Source organism: Varanus komodoensis, unplaced genomic scaffold (assembly GCF_004798865.1).
Source record: "Varanus komodoensis strain SLA01 unplaced genomic scaffold, ASM479886v1 scaffold10, whole genome shotgun sequence".
Taxonomy (NCBI): Eukaryota; Metazoa; Chordata; class Lepidosauria; order Squamata; family Varanidae; genus Varanus; species Varanus komodoensis.
In genome coordinates, this window is record NW_025335269.1 from 20,562,797 (window position 1) to 20,577,571 (window position 14,775).

Genomic DNA, 14,775 nt, shown 5'->3' on the forward strand with positions numbered 1-14,775 from the left:
AGTGTGAGTGTGTGTGTGAGGGGGGGGTGTACAGAAGATCCCACCTACTTCTAGTATGCAAATTGCAAACATTTTTCACTAAGAAATGTACTCCTCTAGGAGCAAATAATTTCCTGCCCCTGCTGTAAGAATCAGTTCTTTCCTTTTTTTTTTTTTTTTTTTTTTTTACGGAAATAAACATAATTTCTACTTTCAAGCACTATCAAATAATTTGATTAGAAGAGCAAACTTTATGTGCGTGTACTAGAGCTTTGATCAATTTTTATGCATGTTTCCTCTTTCAGGCTTCTCTGCCCTTTTAAAATGATGTGCTACTTTAAAGAGCTGTCATTACCTTTAGCATTTTACCCAAAAGTCTGCTGAAGCTCAGCCTGATGGCTTCACTTGAAATTTATAAGCTATAAAGTTGAGGCATGATTTGACCCAAAGGACCTTATTCAATTTATTGTGTAGAATTTTATGTTAGGTTCATGACCGTTAAATGGTCTTTGTTTTTAAGACATCAGCAAAAGAAAGATGAACATGTACAAACAAAATGTCATATGTTGTTTATTCTTGCACACATCTGTTCTTGCCTCACAAAAATCAATAAATTATCCAAATTCAAATCAAAACCACTGCCGCAACATATCTATTATTATCAGTATCATAGTGCAATTGTCAGTAGACCATTCAATCCAAGAGGCAGCCTTGCTCAGAGAACAGTTAAATAAATGCAAATCAATGGCAGAAGCCTGTTAAATATAGATTTTATATTCCTAGTGATTATTATAGAACAATATCCTTGGTTATTGGCATGTGTTGGAGAATTAATCATTCTGTCATTTGGAAGCAGAAGCCAAAGCAACAGTGCAGATCAGTAATTGGCCGTTTTAAGATGCTCTTTTATCAGGGCATCTATGCCAAGTATAAGCAGGAAAATAGAAGTCTCCCTGAATACTGTTATACCTAACTCCAGTCAATGGGAAGCCAGTGCATGCCTCATTCAAGATTTAAGGCACAATCCTATGCATTCTTAGACATTTAAAAAGTCCTTCAGCTTCCGGCATTTCCCAACCAGCTGGGGAATTATTAATACATAGGCAGGCAACCCTCTGCACTTCAGAAGACTCTCATCAAGATCATTTGGGATTGCTCTCAGATAAGTCTTCCTTTAAGACTGTAAACTTAAGGTACAATAGTATTGTGCCCTTACAATCATATCTGTTCCTTCTCATTTTATTTGCTTTTGTGTAATATACTTTCATACCCAAGATAAAAACCGCATAAATAAACAGGTAAATGAAGTGAAAATTATGTCTACCCAGAAGGCAGTCATGAAAGTTTTTTACATTTGCAACAGATTATAAAAGTAGGTCTATGGAGGGAGAGATCTCCAAATAGGAAGAATTCTTTGTCACAGTGAGCATAAATAGCTGTAAAGCGATAACATTAGTGAATATCTCACCTCTTCTGTTGGCAAATGGAGCTAATAAAAATGGCAATCCTAAGAGACTTCCACCTACAAATCAAATGCATCCCTTCTGCTTTCATAAACTCCTTGGCAGTTATTTAATCAGGGGCTGAGTGCCGCTTATTGGTTTAGCTGGTATCATACATACCTTCAAGCTCATCACTCTAATAAGCTTAGAAGGAACAATCGTGGAGGACATTAAAACAGCTTGCAAGTACCTTTAGTTGTGGGAAGGGCAGGAAGTCCCTCTGAGAACCCTATAATATCAAGTGCCTAAAGATTGTTAACTGTTCTCAAGGGCAGGCTCTTCAATCTGAAGTAGTAGTGTAGTGTGCAATATAGCTCCAGATACTGGCAAAGGTTTTGTAGATAAACTACTTAATATCTGGTGGCAAGTGCAATGGTTCATGGCCAGGATTCAAAGCCATGACCCAGGCTCATGCAAGGGGCTTGTACCTGCTCGGTGAGCTTTTAAGCCTTTCCCCCCATTACATAACTGTTCTCATGCAATAACATAACCTGCTTTTCTAATTTTCCATGGTTTGAAAAGCATTTTGCTTTCTCAAGAAAAATAAGTCTAATGGCCTTGTGCTGTCACCAAGTTAATGTAGTTGTTCTTTGCATCTTGGCCTGTGCATTTTTGGGGAAAGGATCTAAATGTACTTATCAGTTATTTACCTTCTGTGTACTTTCTGGATGTGGATTCATTAGGAACTGGCTGGATGCATGTCAACTACGAACATAGGGGAAAGAGAGAAAGGAAGGAGGGAAGGGAAAGCAAGAAAAAGAACCTTTCTTCACAAGGGCATTATTTGGCTATTAATCCACTGTACCGACTTTCAATTTGTTGCAAAATTGAGATCTGAGCACTACAGAAGAAGCATTCCCTTTCCTCTTTTTCTAACATAGAACCTTAGTTGGCACTGTAGTGTACTGGATTAGCACAAACACACAAGAACTAGTGCTTTTTCACTTACACAATTAAATGCCACATTTTCCCTGCCCATAAAAAATAAAATAAACTTCACTGAAAGTGCTGGTTAGACACAAAAGTGAAACTGGAGAGCCATAACATTGTCTACTCTAAATAACCAATAAACAACTGAGTAGGGAAGTGCGTGATAAATACCTCTGGAAGAAAAGTTTAGAGAGAAAGAGAAAGAGGGGAATTAGTGATTGTACTAATTGTGTAAGAACAATTGGTGGGAAAACTTAGCTGGTGGTATGTATATGAATGAATAAATGAACATTTTCGTAATAGGGTGGTACAGCTTTGTGTTGAACACTACAAGCTTTCTTCAATCACTTGTCCTTTGGTTTAGCTCCAACAAGCCACAAACACAACAAATATGGGGCTTTCCTGCTCCCTCATCCGGCCGCAGCTCCCCACATATCCTCCCTCAAAGGCCAGTTTGGAGGTTCAGGATGGATCCTTGGTAATGTTAATAAGTGGCTCATGGAGGAACAGGAGTAGATTGACTAGAAGTTATCAGACATTGTTGAGACGCCCTTGTATGTGTGGAAGTACTGTCTTGTTACTTTATGACCCTGCTGAATCCAACCTATTGTGTTTGCTGATATTATAAGTTATTAGTTTTCTCTTTATCTTTCTTTTATGTATTACTTGTAAAGTTGAATGACCTATTTTTGAAAAATGAATGGTTCTCAACATGTATAAGAAAGAGCCAGCAGCAAACACCCATCTTCTCCATCCCTTATTCTGGAAAATGAAATCAATACACTTCATATATCCTGTTTCTCTCAGGATTCATTATCTTCCTGGCCTCCCATGAAGAAGGATGGCCTGGATTTGGCAATCTCTGAACCTGATTGTGTTTCTCAGCAGAGTCTATTTGGCCAGAAAGGCCAATTAACCAGTGTGCCTGCTTTCTGAAATTAATCGATAAATGCCTTGCTTTCCCCTCTTTATCTCCTAGACAGAATCATGAATAAACTGCAGGACAACCAGGAGCAGATGATACCATGAAGAGAAGTTTACAGGTCCTCTATTGCCAACTGCTTAGTAAGTAGAGAACCATAATGATTCAGTTTCTCTGCAGTTTGATCTTCCATGAGAAATCATTATTATTGTGTAACTGTTGGATTTAGGTTTGTGATGATGTTCCTTGGAAAATATACAGAACTAAGTTGACTACAATCCAGGTGACAGGGTACAAAATTAATATTGGAGCAAAAAAGGAGATTTCAGTTGTGATTTTTTTCCAAATAATAAGGTACAAATTAATAGGGAAGCAAAGCAGAAAGTCAGGAAATGCTTTCCACCCAAATATTTTGTCATTTTCTCTCTATGTTTGATGTATTTATCTACTAACTTGGCAGCACTGAGCCTCCCCCCCCCTTTTCGTCTTTATTTTATTTATTTATTTATTAAAACATTTCTATGCCGCCCCTTGCCGAAGCCTCGGGGCGGCTCACAGCACAAATAAAATACAATAAACTACAAAAATAACAATATAAAATTAACAATATAAAAGAAGTCGCCCTGGCCAGATAAATAAGCAAATATTGTTAACAATTAAAATGACGTTTAAATAAAAAGGTCTTCGCCTGGCGCCGAAAAACAAATAACGACGGCGCCAGGCGGACCTCTCTGGGGAGCGCATTCCATAGATTGGGCGCCACCGCAGAGAAGGCCCTCCTCTGAGTACCTACCCTCCTAATTTCTTTCACGGAGGGTTCCCGGAGAAGGGCCTCTCCCACAGATCTCAAGGGGTGGCCGGGCATATATGGATGTAAGCGCTCCTTCAGGTAACCTTTAAATGACCATCTGCTTAAATTTGATTTTGCCCATCATCGTCTGTATTATGTAGCCCATCTTATCCATTCATCTCAACTCTTCCTATTCTTTCTGGATCTAGAATTTAAGAGCATCACCCTTTGGATTGTGCTCCTGTTAGAAGAAAGCCTCCAAACTCAGAGGCTTCTAAAATTTTTAATGCTTGCTGGATTGCAGGAGGAGGAACTGATGGAATTTTTGGCCTTGTCTTCTTGCTGTTCGCTTTCCTTTAGATAGGCTTTGGGAAAGGAACTCAGATTGTTAAGCTCCCTCCTGAAGTTGTAGCTGTGTCTATAGCTTTAGGAGAAAGACATCCTATGGTCTTGTTTTCAGAAAAGTCACGAAGACATGCAAATCATATGCAAATCATATGCAAGTCTGGGCAGACAAAAAGGGTTAGAACTATGCTTGCTGGGGCATGCTGGGGATCATAGGCTAAACCTTTTTTGTGGCTAAACCTTTATTGTGCTTTAACTTGTTTTCTTTTAACGGCAAATTGGCAAACTAGAAGCATATATCTAAACTAGATCACTGCATACATAGTCATTGTATGAACCCAGTGCTAAGGGACAGTCTAGCCATGTCTCTGAAGGAATGGCTGCCACTGTAAATTACAGCCCCACATGTAATTCCTGTTTTCCCCCCTTAATGTCTAGGAGAATTAAACTCTGCCAAGGGATGGAGAGAATTTTGTTCTGTTCTCATTTTAATGCACACTCACCTAATTTTGAACCTTTCAAACCACAATGGAAACTGAAACCCTGCTTATGTTTGAATTCTGCACTTTTGAATTCTGAATTTTGCTGTGGAACTTCCCTATAAAAATGCATGAATTAGAAAAACGTGCATAACAATGCTTGGGAATTTATGTGTGATGTTTAAACAAAAAAAGTCCAGGACAAACTGAACTTAAGTCTGGAGAAAATCTTGGAAGTTCAAGATGTACCATATTAACGACTGCCAAAAAGAGAGGGAGAATCTGAAATTGACCCATTGTGTCCATCTCTACCTTGTTTTAATGTTCTGCTTTTCCTCATTCTCTGCCAAAGGCAGCCAGTGATTTAGAGAAACCTTGTGATATATGATGCAGACAAACTCTGCTAGATATTGCAAAGTTGTGTGGAGGCAGTGGGGAGTGAAATGTGCCCTCTCAGATGTAGTGGCTTTTTGCTGAAAGATTTTGGTTATGAGCTCTCAGACAGTCTCCATATAGCTCATCATGATCATAATAATTGAATACAGTGGTTGTAGTTGTTTGTTTGTTTATTTAAAGCACTTATATTCTTCTCTTCAGCCAGAAAGGCTTCCAGAGCAGCTAAAAGATCTATGAAAACAAGGCAGGAAAAATAGTTGGGGAGGTGAAAGGAAAGCAGGAAAACTCAGGGAGCATTCTGAATGCTATAAGGCTCTTAGAATGAGCAGCTTTAATGCAGCTGCAGTGCTGTAATGGCTGTAATGCAGCCAGATGCTGATCTTTTTATGAGCAACTAGAACAGAAACTGTTCATAGAGAAGAGGAACCAAAGTTGCTTTTTCTTAACTGAGTTAATGGAGTAGCCTTGCTTTCTCTTCTTTCTTCCACAAATTGCTGGAGTGGCTACAAGAATATATTTGGAGGAGAGGCCTTTTCTAGTTGGCATTTTCAGTCCTGATAGTTGTCTGATTTTCACAAAAAAATGGTCTATTTTTGAAATATCTAAGTATAATTCAATTAGAGAGGACACAGTTATACTCACTTCCTGTTTCCTGAGTATGTATTGCATGCAAATATGTTACAGCCAAATCCAGAGTAATGCAAGTTACTTCCACAAATTGCATTCTGTAAGCTACATGTCATGCTCTCTAATTTTATTAAAAGTTATTAGGTATTTTGACAGCTATAGTTATTAAGAATTCTTTTGTGTTCATTTTTCAGACAGAGGCCACATGTTACTAGTCAGCAGTAAGCTATTTGGGAATTATATATTTATGGAGTTAAAGACTGGGTGGAAATTATCTTCATAGGTTCATGATTTACAAATAGACATGCACATTTGTTTGCATTAGAGGTTTATTCCTCTCAGAAGTAAGCCCAAAATTGATAGATACTCCCATGATTACAGCCTAAAGTTCATACCAGATAAAAGGATTTCTGATTAGTTCATAAGGGACATTTTCAACCAGTGTATGAAAATAATATGAATTTAGAGTGCTTTTGATCAGGTAAAGCATTGTTTTACTGTTACTTGCATTGCCAAAAATAATTTAATGGGGTTTGAGCTAGTGGAAATATTCAGATATCATACCCATGCATACTGAATTGTGCATTTGGTTCCATTTCAAGCATTGAATAAAAAGCTTATATAACTCGCCTAAAATTGACAGTAAATAAATATAAAGGATAAAATTTGCAAACTACTATGCCGGATGTAACATTATGGCACTTTGGTACACAAAAGAAAGCAGGTTTTCCTAACCAGGTGCCCTCCAGATGCTTTGGACTCATTTACTCTCAGCCTAGGGGGAATGGCCAATGGTCAGGAATGCTAGATGTAGTCCACAACATCTGGGAGGAACCAGGTTGGGAAGGATGCAATAAAGTTCTTAATATTTATATTTCTAAACCAAAGCCTATCTTAGCTGGTGTCTGATATGCATTTTGTTGACAAACTCATGTTATAATATGTCAAATCCTGGTGGAAATAGGCCTAAATTAACAGGAAAAAGTGACTCAACAGTATTTCTTAAGGATATGGTTCACAAGGCAAAATCAATTATACACTTGTGCAGAGGCAGAACACCAGGAGACTGCCTCAAATAATATAACAAAGCTTTTACAGTTCACATTGCTACTAAAGACTCTTTCCCATGGGCCCCCTTCTTCTTGGTTACTCATCATACAACTTGGCATGTCCTCCCTCCATTCACACCTTATCTCTATATTTTACCTGTGTAGTTCAAAGACTCCTGCTTGTAACTTCTCTGTTGTAACTTCTCACACAATATTACAATGCCTGATTGTAGTTGTGTTGGTAAGTATCTTACTTTTCCTTTAGTTCTACATGCTTCTGCATTATCTACTCTCATATATCTGCTTCTTTGCCAAGGCTGAGAAACTAAGAAAGAATTTATCATTTTTCTCTCACAAATACATACATTCACCTTTAAGGTGGCACAGGGACCTCTCTCATTTTTGCTGCAATGGAGTAAGAACCAAACTATACATTGCATTGCTCTTCCCCCTTCACTCCACTTGGGAAAATTAGCCATTAAGAAGGGAAGTGAGCAGAGATAGACACTGGATCATACTCTGCAGCCCCTTCCAGATTTCTTTGCTTGTCTGTAGGGGGTCCTGCAAAATGTTCAACAGCCAAGATCTTATCATGAGCCATGTAGCTCAGCGATTTGAACTGCTCCATACCTTGTGCAGGCCAGAGCAATCTGCAGAAGCAGTTAAATTCTCACATATTGCCATTGAAAACAAGGTTCTCAATTTCTGGAGACTGTCAGAAGCAGTGAAGGGTGTTTTTCAGTCTCATTTCATTAATGTTCCTGATTGAGGGTTAGAATGCAGGAGAGGAATGGAAGGGTGTACTGAAGTCATATAAATATTGCAAATAGTAAGTGGGGATTATAGGCAGAGGGACAGAGGCATATGATTGTGATTGTGTCATTACTAGTTACTAAATGGGAGCTTAACTTCAGGTGTTTTTAAAGAAACACATCAGTGAACATTTATTTGTGAATAATTCCCATTGCATTCGGTGGCTCTTCTTTCCAAATAAATGCATTGTGGTTGAAATCCAGATTTATGCTGGATCAGTTGCACTGGAAGAAAGATCAGTTTCCCCACCCTATCCTTCTCATGGCAGCCCCTCCAGCACCCTGAAAATGCTCCTGGGAGAGTCAGGGGAACCTGTTGAATGGGGTGAGCTGTGGTGTGTGAGGAAGAGGGAATTTCCCCCAAAGGCAGTTCCTTTCATGGAATGTCCCTTTCTCTCAGGGAATGGAGTTCCTAGATTCACCTCTCAATCTTCAAAGGTTCTGCAGTAAAATGTGTAGGATTTTAAAAGTTTTATATATCCCATATTTATAAAAAATTTGAATGAGGATTTCAACATGGGTATCTTTATTAGTATTTTTAAATCACTAGAAGGCTTCAGTTGATAAGCCCCAATTAGAATGAACATGTGTCCACAGCTTGCTTCCATTTGCTGCCAAGTACATATTATGGGTAACATTTGCCACTTCCATTATGATAAATACGTAGTTGGCTTTGCAATGAGAATTTTTAAAAGAAAACCTAATGTGGTGATTTAAGCCCTGCAGCATGAATCACTGTAATTCAATATGGATGTTTATTGTGTTTTCTTTCTCCATGGGTGGCTGAAGCTGAATATTTAATAGTGAAAAATCTAGAAAGAAACTACCGAAGTGACTGGAAAATGAAGCTCTAAGGAACATGCCTGTAAATGTCCCATGTGCCTTTCGAGTTAGGTTGGACTGAGTGGTGGGAGCATGTGGGATTGTCTGGGAGAAACAGTACAGAAGGTGTTGGGTATGATCCTATGCATGTCTACTCAGAAGTAGGCTCCACTAGGTTCAATGGGACCTACTCCTGGTAAGCACGGGTGAAAGAAGGGAACAGGTTGCTCTTGCCCCCCGCAGCAGGGAAGTGACAAATAATTAGCAGAGCAGGCTATAGGTACCCTTTGTGTCCATCTCAGCCACGAACCCCAGGAATCTCAGGCCTTACAGGACATTCCTGGAGCTTAAGAAAGAAGGACCCAAGCCTACTCCTACTATTTTGAAGCCCTAGGCCTGAAGCTTTCATCGGAAGCAATAACCAAATAGAGGGTTCTGGACTAAGCGGGAATAAAGAATGCACAATTATAATAGCTGGTAAGTTTATTTAAGAAGATGACATGAAAGAAAACAAAGCAGTGTTTGAAAACATAACCTTGACACAGAAAAATAACCGAGCTACCTGAAAGTGTATATATACACCTAAGCATAGGTCTTCAAGCAGGACACGGCTCAAACATTTCAAACCAAAAGCAAGGCAGAGACAGAATGAAACCAAACCAAGTACAGCTGCAGGAGCAGGAGCAGCCCTTGTGACTTTATACTCGAGAGCCTTTGACAAATCTGAGGTGAGCCTCCTTAGCCGGCTGCTGGCTGGCTGAATAGTTTCCTTGAGTTTTCAGGGGCAGGAAGATCTCACAGAAGTCCAACTGAAAGCATCTAGTCTAATTGGCAAGAGTCATACTCCGGCTCAAATGGCTCAAGCCCTTGAAGCCCAAATGGCTCAAGTTCACACAAACGTGTAGTTTAAGAAGTGGGTGGATGCCCAACTTAATGAAATTGAGATTTTTACAGGCAGCTGGATCACAAAAAGAACATGGATTTCTTGACAGTGTTTATAGAAAGGCAGCCTAAGTCCTTTTCTTTTGCCCCTCATCATGTCGGCAGACATTTGGGCTGTTTCAGTCTTCCACATTAAATCGACTGTTGGCTACAATACAAGGTGCTGACAGGCTTGTGTAAATGACCTCTCCTAAAACCAGTACCACAGATACAGTTCTCATGGAAAAGCATTTGGACACGATGCTTTTCCTTGAGGGCAGCTCACTGATGCCACTGAGATGTGTAAGCAAGTGAATGGTCCACAAGTGATAAATTAGGGTTCCATGGATTATATCAGTGCATTGAACCTCTTTCAGCCCAAATGCTGAAGTCAATTTTTGTGCTGCTCTCAGGAGTCAAAAGCAAAATGGGGTAGAGCCATGGACAAGGGGGTAGGACCACAACCCTGGTGGCTGTCCAGGGCTTCAGGCAGGATTGCGCTTTACCTGGAGATACTGGGGGAGTGAACTAGGGACCTTCCTTATGCCAAGCATGTGCTCTCTGCCCCTCCTCATATAATTCTTACATATTAAAAACATATCACCAGAACAGTAATTTGTGATCATTGGATCCATATGTCTAGGCTGCTGTGTTGGAGATATTCTTTGGAAGTTTCCATATTCAGAAGAAAAAGTATTGCTTCTGTGACCTCTTATGTGAGAAATGAGTATTGTGCTTTGCAAAAGATATGGTTGCAGGCAATATCTAGATATTTATTCCATCCACTTTGATTTAAATGTGAATCTGCCCCTGGTGGAAAGCTTCCATGTGGAAAGCTTCTTTGGATGTAACTAGGTTGGAAGGAAGCTATAAGATTTGAGTTATATGACTTAGTGACAGGCAGTTCACAGAAAACAACAGGATATCCCCCTTCCTATCTTGAAAAGATTGTTGTTGACAATTTTCCCTCCAATTGGAATTGCTTGCTGTCACTATTTTTGCATCAGAATTCTTCTTGTGCGTGAATCCATATTAGTCATTAAGCTGTTGTTACTGTTCCATTGCAAAAATCCAGCTGGCATTTTAGATTTCTTTGATGATGTCAAATAGGGGTTTAAAATGATGCACGAGGCTGCAATCCCATGTATAGTTAGACATCCATAAGCCCCAACAAAGTCGACTGGTTTGTGCATACATAATTGATGGCAAAACAGCGTCCTTGGTCTTCAGTGAAATTGCATATGCCTTCCCTTGTTCAAATTGCCTGATTTTAAAGCCACCAATTCTTTGCATTTCAAGCAGCCATTAGCTTTCTGTTCATCAGGTCAATGAGCAGAGAATTTGGAGTTAGGATTGTTGCGCATCTGAATTTCATAGCTTGTGGTGATCAACAGTTTTTTCTGAAGATGAAAGAGGAGGCAACATTAGGGTGACTGGAAGCCAAAAAACAGTCAAAGCTGCAAAAAGGTGTCCAAAGTAGAAATATTTGTTGGAAACACATATCAATACATCTTGATATAGCACCCTCTTCAAGGGTAAAGGAACTTTTATTCCAGTTGTTATTGTAGCTCCTTAAAACAGAGGACACATGGATTAAAAGAGAACACAAGTTTGTATGAAAATTCCACATTCTGATGTAGATGCATACATGCAACTTTAGTGATAATTACTACAACCAATATATATCACTCCATACACCAAGATCTCTTGTCTCCCTTTTGTGTTCTTTTACCTTTAAAAACCACACTTGGCTGTATAGATTTTCAAAGAACAGAAGCCTTTAAAGAAAGGACCGACATCCCTTCAAAGAGAACTGTTTTCTGTAAAGCGGGAACACTGCCCACCCTATTTGTTGCGGGATTCATTGAAAGCGTGCACTCTCACATTTCTTTGCCTTTGATGAAGGGGAGATGCCCAGTTCACCTGGATGTATTATATCTCCCATAAATGTGTCCTTATTTAGTTCAATATTTTCTTTCTTTCCTAGATAAGGGCTGTTGTCCATGAATATTCTTGCTATGCACACACCATTGAACTCTGTGAAAAATACTTGAATAAAATCTGATCATTGCCAGACTGAAGAATGTGAGAGGCCTGTTGCTGTGGTTTTCACATATGTCTTGCTCTGTTCTCTTTGTGGCTACCATTCAAGACTACACATTTTCTGTCTTTATAGTTCCATACCTCTAATCTGCCACAGATGTCTATAGCCTGGGCCTTTCTGTTATTTATCCCCACAACTGAAACAAAGACACAGCACCATTGTGTGGGAAAACAGCACAAGGGGATAAGATGACCCTTGTTGAATCAAAGAAAAGGCCAGTCGAATTCCACATCTCATTCCCACAAGGGCTAATCACTTCCCGCTTAGGAAGCTCACGAGCAGAATATGAGGAATATCCTTCCTCCAATTTTGTTCTTGGCCAACTGTAATTCAGAGGCATCATCTTCTGAACTTGGAGGAAGCCCTAGTTCATTCCTCCAGCATCCCTGGGTAGGCCTAAATCCTGCCTGAAACCCTAGAGAGCTACCACCAGTTGGTGTTCACAATACTGGGCTAGATGGACCAATGAGCCAGTGAATAAGCTTCCTGTGATCCTAGTATTAATGTCTCTGCACTCAGCAACATGAAAATTCAATGAGCGGGTCATATTGTGCAAGTCTCTAATCCAGGTGTGCAAAAGCACAGGCCTATAGTACCAATCTGAGCCTCTGGCATTTCCTGGAGGGTTAGGACTCCTGGCTCCATCTCTTTCCTCCAAGCATCATTCTAAAATTTGAAGTGTCTCTTCAAAGGGTTTTTGACTGGAATAAAAGTTTTCAGTTAAAATATGTTGCCATTTTTGGTATTGTGGTCCTACTCTCTTGCCCTTGGCTCTACCCCATTTTGCTTTTGACCCCTGAGAGCATCGCAAATAATTGGGTTCAGTTTCTGGGCTGAAAGAGGTTCAATGATTTTGTTGGTTGTGCATTGTCTTTAGCATTTCTCTAAAATCACAGGTACATTTCAGAAGTGCTATCATAATTCTTGCAGCCTTGGCAAAAAGTGCACAAATGTAGGCTATTGAAACAAGGTTGAATGTATAGATTTGCAGACCATGTTTTATAACCCAGTTGGTGAATTTCAGATTAAAAGCCGATCAACTCTTACATGAAGGCGCTAGCTCATTTTGTCAGCAGACAGGCAAATCCCCTGCATCTATCCATGGTGTCTCAGCATTCTCTGACAGAAGGCATCTTCACTTTTATGCTCATTCTGACACATTTATAAAGAACCAGAGCAAAGCTCTTTCAAGATTAATGAGAAATGGTAGCTTTCTATAATTCATATTCTCCATGCACTTGCATTCAGCATAGCAGATACAGCTTCCTTTTACTAGGGACCCGAGCCATACAATGAATGTATCTTATGCCAAGCATATAAGTGCAAATTCATTGTCCAGTCTAAGATTTCCATGAGCAAGGCATTTTCCTGCCTTTGGATTTCTCTTGCACTGCATGTGCAAATGCAGTTAGTTCAGGATAAAAAGGAAAGAGATGGTTTTCAAATTGAATGTACATTCTAGCCAGTGTGGACAGAAGGAGGAAATGTAAAAACTCATGTAAACATTACTGTAAAGAGTCAGTGATGCCAAGGGGGACTTGTGACTCCTGGTTTAGTGGGGCTTCTCAGCCACTTTTCTTTGGAGCTTTACAGCAGCTCTGCAGAAGATATCTGTGATGCTAAACTCTATCCCAAAAATAGCCTAGCATCATGAAGCACCATAAAGCACCACAGACAGCTCCAATAAATCTGAAGAGAAAAGCTGAATGGATTAGGAGCTCCACTGGCATAGCCTCCCTTGATACCTACAGCACATTGGTTTGATCAGCAATAAGCAACTGTCTGTGGAAAGCACTTCCGTAAGCTCTGTGCAAGTGCTCCGATTATGGGAACCTCTCCGCCTGATGAGAGGTGATGGGGACAAGAACATCACCTCTGCCCTCCATGGTGGCTGTTCTCATTGCCCTAGTTTCCCCAGGTTCTATATTTTAGGGAAAGCATCCATGGGTCGAAGAATTCTTTCAGTGCACACAGCTGCCCTCCAAATACAGAGGGAGATGAAATCAGCAATGCAGAGAGGTGGAGCTCGTGCATTCATTTCCCTTTCTCCACCTCACACGTATTGCTTGCACACAATTAGAATGTTTGCACAGGGGTTTGTACAGGCCTCATGTGATGTAATTAGAGCTGTTCCTCATGTAACAACTTAATGACAATGAAAATCCTCACACAAGGTACTCCACAGTCAGGAAATATAGTGAGGGAAGGCTGTACCCAGACTTTTTGCTGCCTGAGGCAAAGAACAAAAACCAACCGGACTTACATAGTTGAATGTCCAACTTAAGCAGCAGACTTGCTTAGGGGGCACAGAGCAGGCCTCTGGTACATACTGCTGTGTCCTCTAATAGCTTAGAGCTATCTAGCATCTGCCTCCTGACACCTTATTCTGCCAAATGGTACAGCTGGCCCTGGAGTGATTTGTGCACATGACCAGTCAGAGAAAGAAACAAGTAAACTTTGGTAGCCATAAAGTATCCCCATAGATCACCAGTGCGATCTATGCATCCCCCCCCCACACACACACACACCTTCCAGTTAGTTTTCCTTCCATCCCCAGAGTCTGCAATAGTAAGGCAGTGGAAACTAAGCAAACTAAGCAAATCTGCATAGATTGTAATGCTGAATTGTAATCCAGCTTCTTCACCGGCATATAACATGGGGTTTTCCCCACACAGTTCTGAGAACAGCAGGTCCTGCAATTACAGGCAAAGTTTCATAACAATCTGCTGTGACAGTTCTTAATAGATGGTTCAATAGATTTGAATCTCACTGCCTTTTTCAGCCTGGAGGTCTCCTGTGCTGCTTAACAAGTGTTCAACAGCATTGCTCAGCCTGAAAGAATATAGGACAGAACAGCATGATATAAAGAGTCATTTGGAGCTATGAATCATTGCAGAAGTGCTTGAAAGAAGCTGAAAATTCACACACTCCCCAAAGACTTCATGTCATATCTTATTTGTACTTTCCACAAGAACTCATAGAATAGTAGAGGCGGTACGTCTCCAATAAACGGCATGAAGCTCAGATGATTCCAGGAAAAGTTCTGTCTCCCCTTTTAAATCCTAGGTATTTCTGAATTCTCCTTGCTCTTCAGATT

General features: G+C 40.1%; 1 protein-coding gene across 4 annotated transcripts in view; it reads left to right on the top strand.

Annotated features, from left to right (window-relative positions):
- TMEM108 (transmembrane protein 108) overlaps positions 1–14,775 on the top strand; it is a 201,391-nt gene that overhangs the window by 102,738 nt on the left and 83,878 nt on the right. For 2 of the 4 annotated variants that reach the window (XM_044419167.1, XM_044419170.1), the window contains exon 3: positions 3,395–3,476. In XM_044419167.1, the coding sequence (XP_044275102.1) occupies positions 3,437–3,476 (40 nt within the window). In that variant the 5' untranslated portion in view covers positions 3,395–3,436. Of the gene's footprint in view, positions 1–3,390; positions 3,477–14,775 lie in introns of all 4 variants that reach the window. The other 2 variants (XM_044419169.1, XM_044419168.1) reach the window with 1 other exon arrangement.